The 22690-nt window shown below is 51.0% G+C and overlaps 2 protein-coding genes across 2 annotated transcripts in view; one reads left to right on the top strand and one right to left on the bottom strand.

Moving 5' to 3' along the window:
* Window positions 1-1938: 1938 nt before the first annotated feature.
* The window catches only part of LOC139685218 (olfactory receptor 14I1-like), a 22951-nt gene continuing 2199 nt past the window's right edge, over window positions 1939-22690 (bottom strand). The window contains exon 2 of the mRNA XM_071581856.1: window positions 1939-3146. Within this exon, the coding sequence (XP_071437957.1) occupies window positions 2722-3123 (402 nt within the window). The 5' untranslated portion in view covers window positions 3124-3146 and the 3' untranslated portion in view covers window positions 1939-2721. The remainder of the gene's footprint in view (window positions 3147-22690) is intronic.
* Window positions 13535-22690, top strand: part of LOC139685212 (olfactory receptor 14J1-like) — a 24061-nt gene continuing 14905 nt past the window's right edge. The window contains exon 1 of the mRNA XM_071581851.1: window positions 13535-13977. Coding sequence (XP_071437952.1) covers window positions 13546-13977 — 432 coding nt within the window. The 5' untranslated portion in view covers window positions 13535-13545. The remainder of the gene's footprint in view (window positions 13978-22690) is intronic.

Genomic DNA, 22690 nt, shown 5'->3' with positions numbered 1-22690 from the left:
GCTGACTCCTCACAGCATTGCCACCCGTCTGCTCCTTGTGTACCATGAGCTGATCAGGTCCAGGTCACCTCACATTCCTCTCCAACACCTTGTGCCTGCCCTGGGCCCTCAAGGTCTTTGCCTTGATCCCAGGAAGGGGCATGGAGAGTAAATGGTTGCAAGCTCAGAGTGTGGGAAGAAATGCCCTCGGTTGTGGTGTTGAGGTAAGGATTTATGTATTAGGGTTTAGAGTTTGACATTCAGGGGTAGGGCTTGGGCAGAAGTTTAGGAAGGTTTGGTGTTGTCCTGAGAGTGTCTGATTTGTCCTCAGCAAGTGGGGTATATTTGTGAGGGAGGGTTAGGATTAAATTGAGACGTTTAATGCTTGTGATGGGGCCATGGATTAGTGCCAGTAACAGAGTCCAATTAAAGGTACAGGGAGCTTGAGCTTTGACTTCCTGATAAAGCTGGGATTGGGATCAGAGGAGTGGATTCCTTCCCCTGTGAGGGCAGCACCTTTCAGTGGTGTCAGGTAAGAAACTGGGTAAAGGCCTATCAGGAATGTTTGCACAGTCAGCACTGCAGCACCCTCAGTGTTACCTGAACCAATTTTTACCCCATCAAATTCTTTCATCTCTGTTTGCCAAGCTACTTTTCTCTCCCATAAATTCACTCTATTTCTTCAGAGTCATCTCCTCTCTCCAGAGAGCCTTTCCCCACATGAGTCTGTCCATACCGGCCTGGGTGGCAGCTCCTGGTTCCCACCCCCTTCTCCCTGCAGGGCCCTGAGCTGGTGAAGCTGCTCTGCAGAGGGAGGGGACTGTGGTGCCCTGGGGCCATGGGGTGACCCTGCACTGGCCATGCTGGTCAGGGTGGGAAGCAGACACAGCTGGGTGGGGATCACAGCTGCTGAGCTCCTTTCCATGTTCCCAGATGGCTCAGGAGCCAAGGAGAAGGCTGGGCAGGACCAGGGGGTGTCTCCAATGGCACCAGGGCAGGGTGGGGTGGCAGTACATCCAGTCTATGGGCTCCTCTGAAACATGCCCCAGGCTTGTGTCCCTTTGCCTGCTGGCTCCCCAAAGCAGCTCCTGAGAATGATGAGTCAGGAGTGTTCTCTACAGGTTCATTTTTCTCCTGTATGACTCCTCTTTCAATGGTCATTCCTTTTAGGAAATGCCACTCCTGGCTCATCCAGGCTCACTAACAGGCCCCAGGGATCCCTTGAGCTCTCCTGGACACTACAATAGCTTCTCTCCAGGATGGCATCAGCCACCAGTCCCACTGCAGGTGGGACAGCAACAGGCAGATCCATCAAAGACCTGTAACACTCTGCTTGAACATGTGCAACCAAGAATGGAGCTCTTGGTCCAGCCCTTGGTCCCAACAGATTCCCGTGGGTATCTGATCCCGTCCCTCTAAATCCATCAAGAACCCAAGAGCCAAAACCATTTTAACGGATGAGCTCCCTGAGTGTGTTCCTGTCCCCAGCTCTGAAGAGGTGTCCAGCCCCTGGCCCTGCCCTGCAGTGAGACCCTTTGGCCATGGTGGTGCTTGCCCAGAGCCCAGCTCTGACACAGGGGTCACATGACCCGTTCCTGCTGCAACCACGGGGATGACTCTGTAGGGACAACAGGATTGTCACAGGTTATAGGACACGTTGGGGCTCCCACAACACTCAGGGCACAAGAGGACACTGTGGAAGGGAGGGGAGCCCAGCCATGGAAAGACCATGTGCTGCTGTCCTTGGCCAGGGATTCAGGGGAGCAGCAGCCACGAGTCAGAGGCACAGAGAGCGAGTGCCCACCAAGGCACCAGGGACAGTCCCAAGGGCACCAGGGCTGCTCCTCCACGGGGCAGCTGCACATTGGGCTGCTGAGACCCTCTTGAGAGCTGGGGCTGCTCCAACAGCTCCAGAGGGTGGAATAAATGGGAGCTGAGAGAAATAATTTTTTCCTGTGTCATTTAATGAGATCATCATCACAGGGATCCATCTGTACTTGAGTAGGTTGGGTTAAGAATAAGCTGAGAGAAGGCCAAGATAATACAGAGAAACCTGACTAATACCAACATGAGTAACCTGATCTAGTGAGTGCCACCCCTGCCAGTGGTGGAAGAGTTGGAACTAGATTGATCTTTAAGGTCTCATCCCAACAGAACAGTTCTGTGATGATTCAATTCTATCACAGGTATGGAACAGAAAAACGGAAAAAGAAAAGTTATTTCTGGCTATTCTTGAGGTACAATTGGAGCCCCAGTGGGGTAATTGGAAATCTTAATCTGAAGTGGACTGTGTTCAAAGACTTTGCAGAGGGCATCCTTGATTTCCTTGTTTCTCAGGCTGTAGATGAGGGGGTTCAATACTGGAGGAACCACTGAGTACAGAACTGACACTACCAGATCTAGAACTGGGGATGAGATGGAGGGAGGCTTGAGGTTAGAAAATACGGCAGTGATGACAAACAGGGAGACCACAGCCAGGTGAGGGAGGCACGTGGAAAAGGCTTTGTGCCGTCCCTGCTCAGAGGGGATCCTCAGCACAGCCCTGAAGATCTGCACATAGGAGAAAACTATGAAAATGAAACAACCAAAAGCTAAACAGACACTAACGACAAGAAGCCCAACTTCCTTGAGATAGGAATGTAAGCAGGAGAGCTTGAGGATCTGTGGGATTTCACAGAAGAACTGGTCCAGGGGCAGGGAAAATGTATTGGCTGTGTGCCATGTGGGCACAAGCTCTGCTGCTCAGGAGGGTCCCGTAGTGCAGGGGTTTGCAGATGGCAACGTAGCAGTCGTAGCACATGATCGTGAGGAGGAAAACTCTGCTGAGATGAAGAAGACAAAGAAAAAGAGCTGTGCAGCACATCCCATGTAGGAGATGGTTGTGGTGTCCCAGAGGGAGTTGTGCATGGCTTTGGGGACAGTGGTGCAGATGCAGCCCAGGTCTGTGAGGGACAGGTTGAGCAGGAAGAAGTGCCTGGGGGTGTGCAGGTGGTGGTCGCAGGCTACGGCGCTGATGATGAGGCCGTTGCCCAGGAGGGCAGCCAGGGAGATGCCCAGGAAGAGCCACAAGTGCAGGAGCTGCAGCTGCCGCGTGTCTGCCAATGGCAGGAGGAGGAACTGGCTGATGGAGCTGCTGTTGGGCATCTGCTGCCTCTGGAGGTGGGGCACTGTCCAAAGAGGAAATAACAGTGACAAATAAGATGAGACATTTTTCAAAGAGTCACAGCCATTTCCCAATACCCCTTTCCCTTCTGCTTACACTCCCCACTTTTCCTTTTTCAGGAAACTTTACTTCATATCCATGGCTGGAGCCCTGCTTGGTGCTCACTACATTTCCCATGAGGAGCAGCCCCTCTGCCCACTGGCTGTGAGGGTCACCCTGCTCTGCTCCAGTGGGGTGATGGGCATGGCGGGGGCAGGGCCCATCCTGGTGTTCAGCTGTGTCAGATGAAACTGCTCCTAAAGCAAAAGTTCTCATGGGCATCTGCACTCCCAGTTTTGAGAAGATTTCAGGATTCCAGAAGACAGTTTCAGAGGTTTGGGTGTTTTGTTTCTGACTCCCCTCATCTTCCCTGTGGAGTTTTCCTGGATGGCAGAACCCCTCAGCATTTGTGCTGCCCTGAGGAAGAGCAGAGCAGGGCTTCCCAAACAGGACGATGTCTGTGGCTTAGTGCAGAGTGAGGGGACCTGCTCTGTCCCTCTGCCTTCTTCCAGCTGACCTGGACTTGCACCTTCCTCAGACAAAGAGTGATCACACTCCCATCTTTGTTTGAAATACCACTAGACACTCTTGAGAGCAGAGAGATCCATCACAGATCACTCAATGTCTCAGCCTGGCTCAAGGTCTCAAGGACACACATGGTTCATCTCACCAACTCAACGGCATTTCCTGGGATGGGCACAGCATCTCTGCCCCTCTGCACTGGGGATTTCAGATAACACAATTGTGCTATGAAGATGATTTGCACTCTTGAGGGCAGCTCCCAGCTTGGAAGGACATCTCAGAGAAGAGCCAAGTGTCCTGACAATGGGGTTTGATTCTGGGAAACACACCTCATTCTCCAGGCACACAGAATTCACTACTGACAGCCCCAGAGGTCAGAGGAAAATTGGAATGTCTCATTCCCAGGGACCCACCTGCCTGAGGGGGATCACAGGATCACTGATTGACTCTGTAGCTTGAACTCCCATTCCCAGTGAACCTGACTGAGAAGGAGGAAACAACCCCAGCAACATGAGCAAGTTGAGGAAAAAGGAAATGCACACTGAGGGTCCGGCTGGGAGAAGCCAGGGCAGAACCAGGTGGGCACTCATGGCATTGTCACCCTGAGCCAGCTGTGCCACGTCCCAGACACCAACAATACCAGGTAGTTCTCAGCTCCTCTTCAGCTCCTCAGTGTTCCCTCTGCATGACAAACCACCAGGTATGTGGTTTGAGAGCCTGATAGAAATCCCTCCTTTCACCTTGTCCTTGAAGTATCCCCTGGAAAATATCCTGCAGTGCTCTGGTTCTGTAAGCAGTCCTCACCTATGAAACTCTCACTTGATAGCTGAACAAACCTGCCCTGCCCTGCCCTGCCCTGCTCCACCAGGGTTTGCTCTTTCCACCCACAGCCTCTCCCCCAGCACTGAGGGCGCTCCCCAGACCAGCTGAGAGCTGCCCCTGGCAGGTGGCAGAGCTCCTGCCCTGGCACAGCACCCTGGGCTGCAGGACCCTGCTCTGCAGGACACTTTGGGACAGCCTGGGTGGCACAGCCAGGGTTCAAACCCTACAGCCATCCCCGGGAGGAGGGAACCCTGCTGGGATGTCCCTGGGATGGTGCAGCAGAGAGTCCCTGCTTTGCAGCCCGTCCTCCTCTTCAGCACCAGAGACACTGTGATATCCCACATTAGAGACCCCCCAGGCTGTGGGATGTGCCAGCGTTGGGAGATCTTCCCACAAACTGCACATACATTGCCCTTCATGCAGACTTACCTTCTGAAAGCCTGGAAAGATTCCTCTGCTGTGGATCTTCCTCTCAACTTTCCTCACACCCCAGACTGTGTGTAACCTCTCTCTGCCCTGCTTTTCTGCCCTCGGTGTGTGCAGGCAGTGCCCTGAGCCCTGCTGGGCTGTGCACAGGAGCTGCTCCTGGGCAGAGCTGTCTCTCTGCAGCGCTGCCCGCTTGCCAGGAGCTCCCTGTGTGCCAGGAGCCCGGCCCAGCTCAGCAGCACAGCAACAGCCCAGGGCATTTAATGGCCCTCTGGGGGGTTTGGTGCTGAGTCCGTGAAGATCAGACCCTGAGGAAAGGTGCAGGAACCTCATGAGAAAGCAAAGTCAGAATGAAACTTTAAAGTTTCTTGTAATGCTAATGGGTCCCATTGAGGAATCAAACTCAGAAAACATTTCCAGCATCTTGTAAAATCACAAAGCTGGAAAGAGTAATGACAGGTCACAGAATCACCAAACCATCAGGGTTGGAATAGACCTTCAAGGTCCTCTGGTCCAACTCTGAGTGAAAACCACCATAATCATCCCTAAACCACTTCCCAGAGTGTTACATTGATGCCGAAGGGGGTTTTGGTTTCTGATTTTTCACATTTTGTAGATTTAGGAACACAGTAGCTATAGATTTTTTGTAGGTTAACATTTCTAGCTTAAGTTTAATGTTTTTCTATCTCTACCCCTGCCCCAGAACAGGCAGCAAGATTCTCTAGCTGTTTAGTCTCTTTTCCAAGGTAAAGAGCTGAAGGATATCAGAAGGCCTACAGAATGAAACATAAACCATGTCAGAGTGACCCAGAAGTCAGGACTGGAAGAACTCCAAAAGACCCTTGTGTGCCCAAAGAAGAGGAGGTGGATGAAGACAGAGGGTCTTGACCATCCCAGACCCAGTTCCAGGGGGTGGAACAGGTGTGGAACCAGGGCTGGACTGAGAAATGTGTAAAGCAATGATTGGAGGGATCTTATTATAAAAGCCATGGCAACTAGAACTGGAGGGCACGTGCATGTCATGTATTCCTGTGGGCCGTAGGCCTGTGATGTTAAAGGACCTTTACTTTTTATCTTACCCTACACTAACGTGGCTCAGAGTCCTGCTATGGGGGGGCACTCATGGCATCAACACCCAGGTGCCATGTGAACACTTCCAGAGACACCAACACTTCACTGAGTTACTTATTCAAGCCTATACACTCAGGGAAAAAAAATAATTAATATTTATTCTGAACCTCAACTGACACAATTAAGGGTTGTTTTCTCTCATTTGGTCACTACAGCCTTGATAGAACAGAACAAATCCCACCCCACCAAAACCTCATTTTTGGTCTTTGCTGAGAGCAATGAGGTCCTCTCTGAGCCTCTTCTCCCCCAGACTCCAGAACACCAGTTCCTTTAGCCGTTCCTCATGACACATTATTTCCAGACTCTTCCCAAGCTCCACTCCCTTCTCTGGACACACTCCAGGCCCTCAATGTTCTTTTTGCAGTGAAGGGCCCAGAACTGGACACAGGACTTGAGGTGGGGCCTCACCAGCGCCCAGTACAGATGGACAATCTCTGTCCTGGTCCTGCTGGCGACACTAATTTTCATACAGGCCAGGACACCATGGGGCTTCTTGCCCACATGGGCACTCTCTGGCTCATATTCACCTGCTCTCAAACAGACATCCCAATTCCCTTCCTGATGAGCAGCTTTCAGGACACTCTGCCCACAGCCTGGAGCATTCCATGGGGTTGTTGGGACCCAAGGTCATGATCTGACACTTGGTCTTATTGATCCAGCTTGTCCAGATCCTTCTGCAGAGCTTTCCTGCCCTCCAGCACATCCACAATCACACCCACCTTGGTGTTGTCCACAAATTTACTGAGGGTGCACTCCATCCCCTTGTCCAGATCCTCAATAATGATGTTAAACAGGACCAGCCCCAACACTGAGCCCTGGGGAACCCCACTGGTGACCAGCCCCACCTGGATTTAGTTCCATTCCCCACCACTCTCTGGGCCATCAGTCAGTTTTTCACCCCGCAAACAGTTCCCTCATCCCAGCCATGAGCAGCCAGTTTCTGCAGGAGATGCTGTGGCAGGTGGTGCCAAAGGCTTGACTGAATTCCAGAGAGACACATCCACAGCCTTTCCCTCATCTCCTGAGTGGGTCATTTTGTCATAGAAAGGGGGTCAGTTTGGTCATGCAGGATCTGCCTTTCCCAAACCCACACTGACTGACCCTTATTCCTTGGGTTCCTTCACGTGCCGTGTGATGGCACTCAGGATGATCTGCTCCATGGACGTCTCTGGTACTGAGGTCAGGCTGACAGGTCTGGAATTGTTCAGATCCTTCTGGCCCTGTCTGTAAATGGGCATCACAGTTTGTCAGCTGGGACTTCTCCAGTTCACCAGGAGTGCTGGGCAATGAGTGAAAGTGGCTTGGCCAGCTCTTTCTCCAGCTCCCACAGTACCCTCAGGTGCATCTCATGTGGGCAGGGACTTGTGGGGTTCTCACTGACACAGCAGGTCACTGACCATTTCTCCCTGGGTTATGGGGGCTTCACTCAGCTCCCCATCACCACCTTCCAGCCCTGGGATCTGGGTATCCTGAGCACAACTGCATTTGGTGTTAAAAGACTGAGACAAAGAAGTCATTAATTCCCTCAGCCTTTTCCTCCTGCCCTGACCCTGCGCTGCCTCTGCATCCAGCAAAGGATGGAGACTCCCCTGAGCCCTCCTTTTGCTGCCCATGGATTCAGAGACACATTTTTTGCTGTCTTTAACTGCAGTGGCCAAATTCAGTTCCAGCTGGGTCTTTGGCCCTTCACATTTTCCCCCTCCATAACTTCACCATATCCTTGTAGTCCCCCCAGGTTTTCTGCCCCTCTTTCCAGAGGTGATACACTCTCTTTTTTTTCCTGACATCCAGCCCATGGTCTGTGTTTCACCAGGCCATACTTTTTGCCCTCAGGATTGTCTCAGGCCACAGAGGCACAGCTCCTGGAGCTTTGAGATTTCCTTCTTAAAACACCTGCATCCATCCTGCACTCCTTTCTCCTTCAGGACTGACTCCAAAGGGACTCCATCCATCAGTTTCCCAAACTGGCCAAAGTCTGTCAGCTGTCAGTCCAAGGTGTCAGTTCTGTTGGTGCCCCTCCTTTCACCCACAATGGAAATCCCCATTATTTCATGGTCTCTGTGCCCAAGACAGCCCTGACCACCACATCACCCACCAGCCACAGAATCACAGAATGCTTTGGGTCATGAGGGACCTTAAAGAGCATCTCATTCCAACCCCAGGGGCAGGAACACCTTTCACTAGACCAGGTTTCTCAGAGCCACATTCTGCTTGGCATTGAACAACTTCTAGTGATGGAGCAGCCAGAACTTCTCTGAGAACCTGTGCCAGGGCCTCGCCAGCCTCACCATAAAGAATTTCTTACCAATATCTCATCTAACCCTTCTCTCTATCAGTGTGAAGCAATTTCCCCCTTCTCCTGTCACTCCAGGACCTTGTAAAGTCTCTCTCTGCATCTTTCTTCTTGGCTGCCTTCAGGTCCTGGAAGGCCACAATTAGGTCACCCCAAGGCCTTCTCTTCTCCAGGCTCAACAATGCCAATTCTCTCAGCCTTCCCTCATGGCAGAGCTGCTCCATCCCTCTGATCATCTTGGTGGTCTGTTCTGGACTCGCTCCAACAGCTCCTTGTCCTTGCTGTGCTCGGACCCCAGAGCTGGAGGCATCTCTGCAGGTGGGGCAACATTCAACCAGGTGTGTTCCAGCAAGGACAGTGTGGAACCTCCTGGAACCAAAGGGACACTGTGACACCACAGAACCTCCTGGAACCAAAGGGGACATTGTGACACTTTAGGCCCTCATGAGAAAAAAGGAATCCAGGGAGACTGTGGAAGCTCATGGAATCAAGAAGTCATTGTGACACTCCAGGGCTTTTGGAACCCAAGTAAACCTGGGACACTGTGGATCCTCACGGAGCCATGGGGCAATTGTGACATGTGGGAACCAAAGGAATCCTCAGATAGTTTGGAACCTCTTGGAATCAAGGGGCCATTGTGACACTTCAGGGCCTTATGGAACCAAAGGAACCCTGGAACCTTTTGGAACCTCATGGAATGAAGAGGCCACTGTGACACCTGAGGCCTCATCAAACCAAATGAACACAGGGACACTGTGGAACCTCTTGGATATGAGGGGCCATTGCGACACTGCAGGGCCTCAGGGAACCCAGGGAACACTGAGACATTTCAGAACCTTATGGAACCAGGAGCTGTTGTTACACTGAGGAGCCTGATGGAATGAAGGGGCTTTGTGACACTGCAGGGCATCATGGAGCCAAAGGGGCCCTGGGGCACTGTGGAGCCTCATGGAATCAAAGGCTCTTGTGACATTGCAGGGATTAATGGAACCAAAGGAACCCTGGGAGACTGGAACCTCATGGAATCAACGGGCCATAGTGACTTGTGAAGAGCCTTATGGAGACAAAGGGACCCTGGGGCACTGTGGAATCTCATGGAACTAAGGGGCCTTTGTGACTTGTGGGGAATGCTGGAATCTAATGAACCTCAGGACATTTTGGAACCTCATGACATCAAGGGGCCATTGTGGCACTGCAGAGCCTTATGGACCATGGCAGGATGTTCTGCCCTGATCAGGCCCAGAATCCACTCAGAGAATGCAAACAATGCAGGCTCTCTGGGCTGAGTTACCGCTGCCACCAAGGGGCTGTTTGGGTGTTGAATTCTGCTAAAACCAGCCTGGTTCACCAAACTGCAAATGCTCATCCTGCTTTTTGGAACAGGATCTGACAGATAAGCTGCTCACTGGCCTGGAAATTCATGACTAGCAATCCCTCACTGTATAACTCTAAAAGCTCTGTCCAACTTCCATATGGCAGATCCTTTCACAGACTGTCTTGAAGCATGTGGAGCTTCTCCCATGAAGCAGGGACGGCTCTTCATGGTCACTGCCCAGAGGTTAAGGGAAGGAGAGAGATCTGCTCTCTTTAGTTGTGTGAGAATTACATCAATCTCTGCTTAATGATAGTTTCTTTGCTGGCTTCAACACAACTGTTTTAAAATAACTGCTTTGACACAGTGCACTGCACTATTTTATGCTATAATAGACTCTACTAGGAGGTTTTTAGCTTTTCCACAGGATAGTACATATTTAAGTAAAGGATTAAGATCTTTTATCTGTTCACTTGTCTGTTCTTTTGTCTACTCATTTCCCATAATAAGTAATTCATTTTACATAAGTATATCTGATTTGCCATCACTAAAACCTGTGCGAAAAAGTGATTCAATAACACCTCTGTAATTTACACTGCAGAGTAAATCTGAGGCTAAGATCACACTCAGGCTCCTCTCTGAGAAGGAGTTTAGAAAGCAAGGGGTCCTTTCAGCCCCTCACAGCTCAATGAGGCAGCTTCTCTAATAAACATTGTCTGAGATTTCTATTTCCACCATCACCCCATGAGGTTCCACAGAGTTCCAAAGTTCTTTTGGTTCCCTGAGTCCCTGCAGGGTCACGATGACCCTTTGATTCCATGAGGTTCTGCAGAGAAACAATGATCCCTTTGGATCAATAAGACTCTGCAGTGTCACACAGGGCCATTCATTCCATGAGGTTCCACACTGTCACACTGGTCCCTTATGCTCCACAAGACCATGCACTGTTATAATGGCCCCCTAAATCCATGAGATTCCACAGTGACCCCATGATTCCATGAGGTTCTGCAGTGTCACAATGTCCCCTTTGTTTCATCAGGCTCTGAAGTGTCACAATGACCCTTTGATTCCATGAGGTTGCACAGAGTGACAATGATCCCTTTGGATCAATGAGACTCTGCAGTGTCACAATTCCGTAAGGTCCCACAGTGTCACACTGGTCCCCTGTGCTCCACAAGGCCCTGCACTGTGACAAAGGTCCCTTAAATCCATGAGATTCCACAGTGACCTCATGATTCCACAAGGTCCTGTGTCGGGGTAAGGTTGATTTACGGCGGTCAGAGGAGGCAGAGACAAACTCAGGCAGCAGTTAAATCAGAAGGCTTACACTGAAGACAAAGGACTTTATTGTTAGTTACAGCTTTACATTTATCTACTTTCTTCCACAGCAAGTCATCTCAGAACTGGTCAGTCAGCTCAGTTAAGCATACATGGAAACATTCTACTGGCCAAAAGGTCTCCTGCATTCTGTAGGTGGCTCCTTCCCCCTTAAGGGTGCACTGCAAACTTCTTTCATTCTAGAATACACTCTGAACTGCACCATATCAATCTCTTAATCAATTACCTCAGACATTAGGGGGTCCAGAGACCCATTGAGTTAAACCCCATAGTCCTGCAGTGTCACAGTGGTGGTTTCAGAGATGGTGGAGCTTTTACTTTTGTGGTCAGAAATAGAATGAGAAAGAAATAATGTCACCAAGGGCAGCTGGGGAGAAAGAGCCAGGGAGGAGGGAGAGATGTCAGTGCAGGAAGGGGCCAGCGAGGTGGGGCAGCCGGGGGATGCCGACAGCCTGCAGGGAAAGGGGCAGGGCATGGACACCGTAGGACAGCCAGGGCTGGAGAGGAGACAGGGATGTGCAGAAGCTGAAAGGCCCCAAGAGAGCCAATTTGTGCAGGCCTTTGGCCATGGCTGCTGTGTGTGCCCCTGATGGCATGAGGAGACAAGTGAAACTTGCAGCCCTGGGGCCTCATTGCCTCCTTGTCCCTGCTCAGCAGCCTGGGAGGTGCCACCCCATTGTGCTGCCCTTGGCATTACATGTTCCCACATTCCAAGTGCCCCAGGAAGGGTCTGAAGGAAGGAGGGAGGGCCAAGATCTCCCTTCCCAGGGCCTGGGAGTCACACCTTAGCCTTTTGAATTCTGAAACACAGCCAGTTTTATTAAAGATGAGAGTCATCTTTCCCTTCCTTGTCTATACTTGTGCCATCACTCCTTCCAGTTTTCTGCTCTAGCTGGAATCTGGGGACACTTTCTCAGTCCTGTCCCTCAGTGGGACCCATTAGCACCACAAGAAACTTCAGTGTTTCACTCTCAAATTGACTTCTTAAGAAGTTGTTTGAAGTTACACTGATGGACTGAGTTTAATGTAAACAACACAAACCCCCCAGGGGGCCATTAAATGCCCTGGGCTGTTGCTGTGCTGCTGAGCTGGGCCGGGCTCCTGGCACACAGGGAGCTCCTGGCAAGCGGGCAGCACTGCAGAGAGACAGCTCTGCCCAGGAGCAGCTCCTGTGCACAGCCCAGCAGGGCTCAGGGCACTGCCAGGGCAGCTCAGGGACACCAGCAGGGCACAGACAGAGCTTAAAGGGGCTCAGCATTGGGAGGATGACTCAGAGTTCTTGGAGGACAAATCTCTGCAGTGCTGGACATGGTGAGTCTGTGGGTGCAGGGCAATGCAGGGGCAGCTCCTGGAGGCATCTCCTAAAGCTGGCCCAGCCCCAGCTGATGGGATGTGTGAGGAGGGGGCTGTTGAGGGACACTTTGGAATAGCTGTGGAGCCGGGGGGTGCAGCCAGGGGTGCCCAGGGCTGTGGGGCAGAGCAGGGTCCTGCAGCCCAGGGTGCTGTGCTGGGGCAGGGACTCTGCTGTGTGCCAGGGTCAGCTCTCAGCCAACCTGGAGTGCTGCTCACAGGGCTGGGGGAAGGAGCAAACCATGATAGGTGAGAGCAGGATCCTTCCACTCTCAGGGTGCTGACGGTGGCTGGCTGCTCACAGCTCCAAATCACAACAGGACATTCAAGAATGGAGTTTTAAAGAAGCACAGAAGGTTTTGTGACACATGATTGGAATTGGTCCTGCTCTTTATGTCTTCTGCTCTGGCTTGCCCAGGTAGGCAATGGGACACAGAAATTAATTTCTCAGTCCAGCAGCAGGCACAAAAATTCTCCATCTTCTACAATTAGAACTGAATAAAACAGGCAATATGAGAAATCACCACACTGTGCCCTACAGGCACCATCAGTGTCCCTTTTCCAGCCTTCTCAGGGTTGCTCTGACATTACCATCGGAACCTGCACAGATATTTTACTCTGCAATCAGCTCTGAAGCACCACAAATGGAAGTGCAGGGCAGATGGGAAACAGAGCAGTCAGCACTGTATCTATCTGTGCTGACTATGAACTAAAACACTGAGAGCTGAGCACTATTATCTGTCCCATCCTAAGGATGTTCACACTTTCATTCACCAATTTTTAGACTTAATAATACCACTTGATTGATATGGCAATAGAAAAAAAACAAAACAAAAAACTGTAACAAAAACCTCAGAGAAACTCACTATTAAGTTCAACTAAACCTGTCTTCTGCAGTCCAGAATCTTCTGCCACAAGAGCAGAGTGAAATTTTCTTACACCTTGCACTCCTTGTGAGTACTGGAGCTTTCACAAACCAGTTTCCATGTGCCCACTGCATCAGGGCTGAACTAACTCCCTGGACCAGCACAATCAGCCCAGAGAGAAAAATTGCATCTGAAATTTTTGGATTGGGCAGTAAATTCTATGAGATATTGGCTGATTTTTCCCTTAGAAGTCTGTCCTAAATTGTCTCTATCTTTCCCTACTTGGACAGTGCTCCATTGCCAGATGAAGCTCATGTCGAACAGCAGCTCCATCAGCCAGTTCCTCCTCCTGCCATTGGCAGACACGCGGCAGCTGCAGCTCCTGCACTTGTGGCTCTTCCTGGGCATCTCCCTGGCTGCCCTCCTGGGCAACGGCCTCATCATCAGCGCCGTAGCCTGCGACCACCACCTGCACACCCCCATGCACTTCTTCCTGCTCAACCTGTCCCTCACAGACCTGGGCTGCATCTGCACCATTGTCCCCAAAGCCATGCACAACTCCCTCTGGGACACCACAACCATCTCCTACATGGGATGTGCTGCTCAGGTGTTTTTCTTTGTCTTCTTCATGGTGACAGAGTTTTCCCTGCTCACCATCATGTGCTACGACCGCTACGTTGCCATCTGCAAACCCCTGCACTACGGGACCCTCCTGGGCAGCAGAGCTTGTGCCCACATGGCAGCAGCTGCCTGGGCTAGTGGCTTTCTCAATGCTCTGCTGCACACAGCCAATACATTTTCCCTGCCCCTGTGCCAGGGCAATGCCCTGGGCCAATTCTTTTGTGAAATCCCCCACATCCTCCAGCTCTCCTGCTCATACTCCTACCTCAGGAACCTTGGGCTCATTTTGGTTGGTGCATGTTTATTGTTTGGTTGTTTCATTTTCATAGTTTTCTCCTATGTGCAGATCTTCAGGGCTGTGCTGAGGATCCCCTCTGAGCAGGGACGGCACAAAGCCTTTTCCACGTGCCTCCCTCACCTGGTCGTGGTCTCCCTGTTTGTCAGCACTGGTGTGTTTTCCTACCTGAAGCCTCCCTCCATCTTCTCCACATCCCTGGATCTGACATTGTCAGTTCTGTACTCAGTGGTGACTCCAGCAATAAATCCCATCATTTACAGCCTGAGGAACCAGGAGCTCAAGGATGCTGTGAGGAAAATGATGACCAGATGCTCTCCAGATGCATGACACTAACTTTTGTTTTCTGCATAGTATTCAGAATGGAACTCATTTCAGGTCCATCCTGCTTTCTCAGCATTTTGATGGGGGGCATTGGTTCATCTTGTCATGAGTTTGTGCACAATTAAATTTTTTAATTAATCTCCAGTCCAGTCCAGTATCTTCCTTTTGTATTTGACCCAGAGACTGTCTAAATGAGGAATAGTTCTTGAGTAGTTACACAAAATAAAGGACTGTGGAGTCACTTGTTTGATCTTCTTAGGCATTCACAAAGGACAGGTCACTGCAGGACAGTCCATGTTTACAGAGAGGAGGGGTCTGTTCAGAGCTGCTTTTTCCACTTCCACACTCTCCTTCTGAGCCCTTGTGTTGGACCAAGGCCTTGGTCCTCTGCCAGGTTGGTTACGTCCTGCTGTGTGTCTGTCCTGGGATCACAGGCAGGGACAGGCCATGGGCACTGCTGGGACACAGCTGGGCTGCACAACAGCAGCTCCATCAGGAAAGGGGTTCTCCTGAGGGCGGGGCAGGGCAGGAAGGCTTTGGGCTTCCTTCAAAGTTGTTACTAAGAACATGCCAAAGGAAGAGACATTCAAGAGGCTCCTTGTGCTGCTTTGTCCTCCCTGGGGCTCAGTGTGATGAGATGATTGTCCCAGTTTGGTCCTCAGGGGACTTAGTTCTGCTTCAGGTTTTGCTTGCTGGTGACCAGTGTCCATGCAGACAGGAAATGGTTTATGATGATCCATCCTGGGTTTCCATGGCTTGTGACAGGGCTGATGGCAGGTGAATGTTTTTCCAAACAGGCTTGGAAGCTGTCAGGAGAACTCAGGGGAACTGCCAGGACAATTTGTGCAAGGAGTCAGCAGGAAAGTTTTGGCACTGATCATGAGTTTGTTCAGGTTGGTGTGATCCAGAGATAAAATTTTAAAGTCTTGGTGTGAACTGGCAAATGGCTCTTCATGGATAATAGGCTGGATCCAGCGCAGCCCCCAGACCCATCTCCCACCACTGGAACAAGGCAGGGCCCCTCTGAGCACCCTCCATGGCCAATCAAGAGCTTGTGTGGCAGGGGGGCAGTGGCAGCGACCACCATCCGCTGGCTCTGCCTCCCAGCCTGACCAGCAAGCCCAGCAGAGGCCCCCATGACCCTGGGCACCACAGCCCCTGTGCCCTGCAGAGCAGCATCCCCAGCTCAGGGGCTGTGGGGAGCACGGGGAGGGGCTGCAGGAATGGCTGGTCAGGCCAGCACAGACGTGTTTCCCTGGGGAAAGGCTCTGTGGGGAGATGGGATGTGCCAGGAGAAGAGCAGGACAGGCTGTGGGTGCAGAGGAGCCATGGAAAGAGGCTGTCCTGTCCCTAGGGCTGAGGGAGATGCCTGAGGAGCCCCAGGACTGATTCTCTCCTGCTGTCCTGGGGAATGGGGCTGGCCCTGGGGCTGCAGGAGATGCCTGAGATGATGGTCTCCTGAACATTCCAGACACAGAGTCACTGTCCCTCACCTCCATTGCCTCCATTTCTTGCTGCAGGGCCAGACATGGTTGTGCTGCTCTGTGGGGCTGGGGCTGGGGCAGGTGGATTGGTGAGACAGGGAGGGGCTGGAATGGGCCATGCCAGGGAGAGGAAAACCCCAGTGTTGAGCTGAAGTGTGTGAGTGTGCAGGGTGGGGGCTCTGCAGGGCTGAGGTGCCTCCAGCCCCGGGCAGTGGCAGCAGGAGCCCAGGGAGACACTGCACCTGCTGCCAGGAACTGTCTGTGTGTGTGCAAGGGAAGGACTCGTGTCTCTGAACAGCCCTGGGGGTGTGAGCAGGGCATGAGCCCAGCTCAGGTGTGGGCACTTGCCAGAGCCCTGATATTTCTGGGTGTGACTGCAGGAACAACCTCCATGTTCCAGGGACATTTATCTCACCAGCCTTGAGCATGCCCATTGCAAATGTCCATGTCTCCTCCATCCCTCTCCTCTGCCTTTATGTCCCTTTCTTCCCACACCAGGAAACAGCCTGGGGGAATCTCCTCTGTGCAGTCAAGAGAGGCTCTGTGAGCAGGAGTGACAGTGTTCTCCAGAAGGTGCATTTGTCCCCTTTGACATGGTCCAGAGCTCAGGACTGTGAAAACATTCCCAGGCACACACAGCTTGGAGAGATCTTGGAAGGCAAATTGGGAGAGGAAGAAGAGAAGAGGCAAAATTAGGGATATGAAACCAACCCAAAGAAGTTCAGTAGCTCCTCTGAGCAATGTTTCTGCATTCAAAACACTGGTAGGAAATGTACTCTGATAAATAGCTGCACAAATATTTTCACATAAACAGAGAGTGAATCAGATTAATAGAACAAGTGTGTGGTGTTGTCAGTAAAAAGAAAATTATGAAAAAATCTTGAAATTAAAAATAAACAGCACATCATAATGATAGGCAAGGAAGACTTCAACAATTACCAGGATTTCTTGTCTGCAGAGGTTTCAACTACCTCCCAAAACCCACACTCCTGGCTTCAGGCCATGACTTCCCAGAGCAGTCACAGAGTTGGCCACTGCCCCAGAGATGCCCCAGGGCAGCTCAAGGACCCAAGTGTGAAAAGTCCCCCAGTGTCTGTGAGCCCTTCTGGAACAGGAGCTGCTGGGCAGGAAGGACCAGCTGGGGAGGGGCAGGGAATCCCCCCCTGCAGCACTGCTGGCCAGGCTGAGGAGGGTCCTCTCCAGCACAGCAGAACATCCTGTCCCCTTGGGGGCTGGGCTGTCAGATGTGTTCCCAGAACAGACTGGCCAAGCTGGGCAGGCAGATGCTCAGGGGTCGTGAAGGGCATCACAAAGCTGAGCCCATCCAGCTGAAGGATTTGGGGAGGTCAGGAGGAACTGGGACAAATGGGATGGGATATTTGGGGGAGGGAAGAGGGGCTTGGCCAACAGAGAGGAAAGATTTTGGTGAGGTAAAACCAAGTTCAGGTAATGCTGAGGGTGTTGAAACACTGACTGTGCAAACACTCCTGATGGACCTTCACCTATAATTTGTGTACCATTGCAACTTCTGTGAGGATAACTTGATACTCCTCATTTCACCCCCAGCAATCTTCTCTCAGGAACCAAAGGGACCCTGGGACACTGTGGAAAGCCTTGGAACCAAGGGGCCATTCTGACACTTGGGAACCTCATGGAATCAAAGTTCCATTATGACCCTGCAGGACCTCAAGGAAACAGAAGCCCACTCTGACCCTGTGGAGCCTCATGGAATCCAGGGATCATTGTGACACTCCAGGGCCTCATGGACTCCAAGCAACCCTGGGACACTGCAGAAATTCATGGAATCAAGGGGCCATGATGACTCCGCAGCATCTCATGGATTCAAAGGAATCCTGGAACACTCTGGAATCTGATGAAATCATTGTTCAATTGTAACATTGCAGAAACCCAGGGGCAATTCTGACTTTTAAGGGCCACGTGGAACAAAAGGGACCCTGGGACACTGTGGAAACTCATGGAAAAAGGGGGTCATTGAAACACTGCAGGGCCTGAAGGAACCAAAGGTATCCTGGGACACTGCAGAGCTCACGGAACCAAAGGGTTCATTGTGACATGTGGGGCCACTTGGAAAAAAAGGGGTCTTGAGACAGTTTTTAACCTCATAGACTCAAGGGGTTATTGTCACACTGTGGAACCTCAGGGAACCAGGATGTCACCTGGACACTGCAGGGCCTCACAGACCTAAAGCAATCCTGGGACATTACTGAATGTTATGGAAATATTTTGGGTCTGGCTGAGCTGGAGCTCATTTCCCCACAGCAGCCCTCCCAGTGCTGTGCTTTGTGTTGGGAGCTGGAAAGGTGCTGAGAACACACCAATGTTTTGGCTACTGCTGAGCAGACCTGGCACAGCCCCAGCACTGCAACATTCCTTCCCCAACTGAGGGCAAGGTCCTGGGAGGGGACACAGCCAGGCCAGCTGAGCCAGTGACCAGAGGGATATTCCAGACCATGGGATGTCAGCTCAGATATAAAAGCTGAGGAAAGGAGGAGGAAGGGGAGCATTCATTGTTTCCAATGTTTCCCTGCTGAGCAGCTGCTCCGTGTGCTGAAGCCTGGCTTGCTGGGACATGGCCAGACATCACCGATGATGGGAAGTAGAGAATAAACCTGGTTATTTTCTTCTTTTTTTGTTTGTGTGCAAACTTTGGCTTTTGCTTTAGTAAAGTGCCTTATCCAAACCTACCAGTCATTTTCCACCTTATTCTCTCTCCCCTGTCCATCTGGGAAGGGCAGTGATAGAGCACCTTGATGGGCAGTCTGTAATTCTCCCCATTCTCATTTTGCTGTTTTTAAAGATGGGCTTGGCATCTGCCTTTTCCAAGGACCCCAGAACCTCTCAGATTGCTCTGGGCCTTTTGAGAGCAGAGCCCAGAATCCCAGGCAAGGGTGATGCAGCAGTTCAGGAGCACTTGGAATCAACTGTCCAAGACCACTTAGGTGAATCTCACTGGGCCAGTGGAGTTTGTTCCTGGAGTCACTCAAAGAAATGTCAAGGTCCAGCAAGACATCCACCTCTGAACTGGGATTGTGGGATTCTCATGCACCCAGGAGTGATCAGAGAGTCTTTCCCTTTTACACCCACGGGGAGATCATTGCAGGAGTCACAGTCTCTCCCTGGGCTCTCACTGCCACTACCATGGACTGGAGGCACCTCAGCCCTGTGGGGTGTCACCTGCTCTGCCCCTCTCTGAGATGCCCCACGGCCTGAGGGATGGACACAGGGGGAGCTCTGTGCTCAGAAGCACATCCCAGTGCTGCATCCTGGGGGTTTTCCAGGGGATGTGGGGCCCAGAGTGAAGTGACCTCGAGACACTGTGTGTCCCACAGCCCTTCCCAGCATCTCCAGGATTAGCTGATGGTGTTTGTGTTCTCTTGGGTTCATCTCCCCACACACACACTGTGCATGCTGAAGTCTCCTCTGTACAATTGCAGCATGGCCTTGTGAGCTGCTCATTTGGTGTCCTCATGGAGGGACAAACAACCTGTCAGTGGTGGGTGAGAGGCCAGTGCTGGGAATGGTGTTTGCAGGTGGTGATCTGTGACAATTGCCCTGGGGCCCCTTGGCCAGGGTGTCCAGGAAACAAAGACAAAGCCCAGACCCTGCTCTGCTGCTCCTTCAGGTGTGTCCCTGGAGGCCTGGCTGTGGAAGGGACACTGCTGTGCCCTCTCCTGCTCTCACACACTTTGGCTCTTCACTGTGCTTGTCTGCAACAGGGCAGTTTCCTGGGGCTTGACAGCCTATGAGAAGAAACCAGTTCCTTACAGCCCCAGGGCTTGTCACCTCCTCACCCACTCCATAGAGCTGTGGAGGTGTCCTACTGCTCTCCTGCACTCCCCATTCCACACCCCACATCACTCTGCTCCAGGAGCATCCTGTGAGGAACCAGAGATGGGTGGCAGGGCTTGGCTGTCCTGCTTGGCAAAGTCCATCAGGCACTTTCACAGCCACATTCCACAGTCCCTTTTCCACCTGTAACCAATGACTCTGAGCTGCTGCTTCCCCAGCCCTCAGGAATGGTCTCCTTGTCTGCTCTTCCCCTCTGGGGTCTCTTTTCAGTGATGGCCTGAGCAGAGCTTGGTGACATCCTCAGGAACCTGGAGCTTTGCTGATGAATTTTACTTTTTTAGAGACTTGTTCTGTCTTCAGATCTTCAGTTAGGGAATTCAGTGCCAGAGTGCTCATTAACATTCAAAACAACCTAACAAGACAAGCCTCTGGGAATAATTTACTATTAAGTCTTGAAATTTTTGTGGTTAATTAGACAGATTTCAGAAGTGTATTCAAAGTGAGTGTATTACAGTAACAAAAAAAAAAGAAAGATTTCTTCTTGTCCCGTTTACTTTTTTCCCTGTTAATACACTGAGAGCAACAATCCCTAACTGATATTGCTCCTGATCACCAGGAATGGTCTCTTTTTCTGCTCATTCCCTCCATTTATTCAGTGATCTTAATCAGATAACCCCCTGGGAATAATTTACTTTCGATTTTCAAATCTTCTGTGGTTAAATTCGCAGATAAAAGAAGCACATTCAAATTGAATATCTTTTACTATTTAAAAAAAAAGAGAAAATAAGTCTTTTTTGTAGCCTGTTTATTTTTTACTGTTTAAACATTAATATCAGCCATCCCCAAATGATAATCCTGAGTGTCTCTTAATGCAGTCTAAATAGACATGAAAATCAAGATATTTTATGTTTCACAATCAATGAAACATTATCCCTAATCCCCACCCCACCATTTCCCTCATCACACCCCTGGCACTCAAAGCAGCCTTGTGGAATCTGAGCTTCCTCCACTAAAGGCTGGACCTGCAGGTTTCAGCTCCTTGGCACCAACTCCCACCTGCTGTACTTGGAGAAAGAGCTGCAGGAGACACACAGGGATGTTCGTGTATTGTCAGCAAACAAAACCAAAGAGAGGCACAGCTCAAAAATAGAAGAAATTCCTCTGCTGTATTTTAAGTTCACATTACTGACGTCCACATTCCACAGCAGGCAATTTTAGACCAATGGAAAACATGTTATGTGTCAAGCACAGATCTAAAGGTCCCTCCAAGTGCTCCCTACCCCAATTCTGTCCATTTTGCTCTTTGCACAAAGTGAGTCACACACTGATGTCAGAAGTTCCCTTGATCCAGAGAGGGAGGAAAAGAGAGAAAGTGAATGAATTACTTTGTTGTGCAGAGATAAATCTCCACTAATCCAAATATTTTGGGGTTTCAGGAACTTTACTGAGCATGTTCTGCAGCATTTGTTCAGATGACAACAGGTTAGGTGGGATTGTTGATCTGCTGGAGGGCAGGCAGGCTCTGCAGAGGGGTCTGGACAGGCTGGATCGAGCCAGGGATGGGGAGTTCCTGTCACTGCTGGCATTTGGCAGGTGTAAGGGACACTTCTAGGTACTCACCTGCACTGCTCTGCAGCCTGAGACTTACCCTGGCAAAGGGCTGTGAAGATTCCTCTCCTGATGAGCTCTCACCTGTCCGCCCACCCCAGGACACCTTCAACCTCTTTCTCACTTCTCTTGTCTGTCTTTAATGCCTGCAGGTCCTGCCCTGCTCTGCCATGTGGTCACCTTCTCTCCACTGAAGAACTGTGGGAGTCCTTCTGAAAGATCCTGCATGCTGTGGGATGTGCCAGCTTTAGGAGATCCCTGCAGGAAGGGAAGATTAACTTTCCTATAGCCAGAGAATTCTTCTTTCAAATACTGTGGAGGTTTCTCCTATAGTGAGAGCTCAGTCCCCTCCCAGCCCAGGCTGCCTCTCATCTCTGTCCCTTCTCTGCTGTGCCCTCGGTGTGTGCAGGCAGTGCCCTGAGCCCTGCTGGGCTGTGCACAGGAGCTGCTCCTGGGCAGAGCTGTCTCTCTGCAGCGCTGCCCGCTTGCCAGGAGCTCCCTGTGTGCCAGGAGCCCGGCCCAGCTCAGCAGCACAGCAACAGCCCAGGGCATTTAATGGCCCTCTGGGGGGTTTGGTGCTGAGTCCCTGAACATCAGACCCTGAGGAAAGTTAAAGTGAGATTCAAACTGTAAAGTTTCTTATAGTGCTAACGGGTCCCACTGAGGGACACAAATGTGAAAACATCCCCAGGGTTTTTTTGAGCAGAAATTTGGAGGCACTGATGACAGGTCTGAGACTCACAGATTTATCAAGGCTGGAAGAGACCTTCAAAGTCTTCTTGTCCAACTGTCATCCAAGCACCACTAGAATCATCCCTAAATCGTATTCCAAGATGTCACATCCATACACCACTTGAGCCCTTCAAGATACCACCACCTCCCTGGGCTAATTATTTCATTGCATAAACACCCTCTCAGTGAAAAACATATTTTTAATATCTAATCTGATCCTTGACATACTCAAGTCTGTTTCCTCTCTTTCCCTCCCTACAGGGTTGGCAGAAGAGAAGGGGGCCCCTGCTCACTAAGACCTCCTTTTGGGTCTTTGAAGAGAGCAATGAGGTCCTCCCTGAGCCTCCTCTTCTCCAGACTCAAGAACACCAGTTCCTCATCCAACATGTTTTCCAGACTCTTTTCCAGCTCCATTTCCTTCTCTGGACACACTCCAGTCCCTCAATGTCCTTTCTGTAGAGAGAGGCTCAGAACTGAGCACAGGACTTGAGGTGAGGCCTCAGCAGTGCCCAGCACAGAGGGACAATCCCTGTCCTGGTCCTGCTGGCCACATTATTCCTTACACTGGCCAGATG

The sequence above is a fragment of the Pithys albifrons genome, unplaced genomic scaffold (genome assembly GCF_047495875.1).
Source record: "Pithys albifrons albifrons isolate INPA30051 unplaced genomic scaffold, PitAlb_v1 scaffold_44, whole genome shotgun sequence".
Classification (NCBI taxonomy): Eukaryota; Metazoa; Chordata; class Aves; order Passeriformes; family Thamnophilidae; genus Pithys; species Pithys albifrons.
The sequence above is the reverse complement of the archived record's forward strand: the minus strand, read 5'-3'. Positions and strand labels throughout refer to the sequence as shown.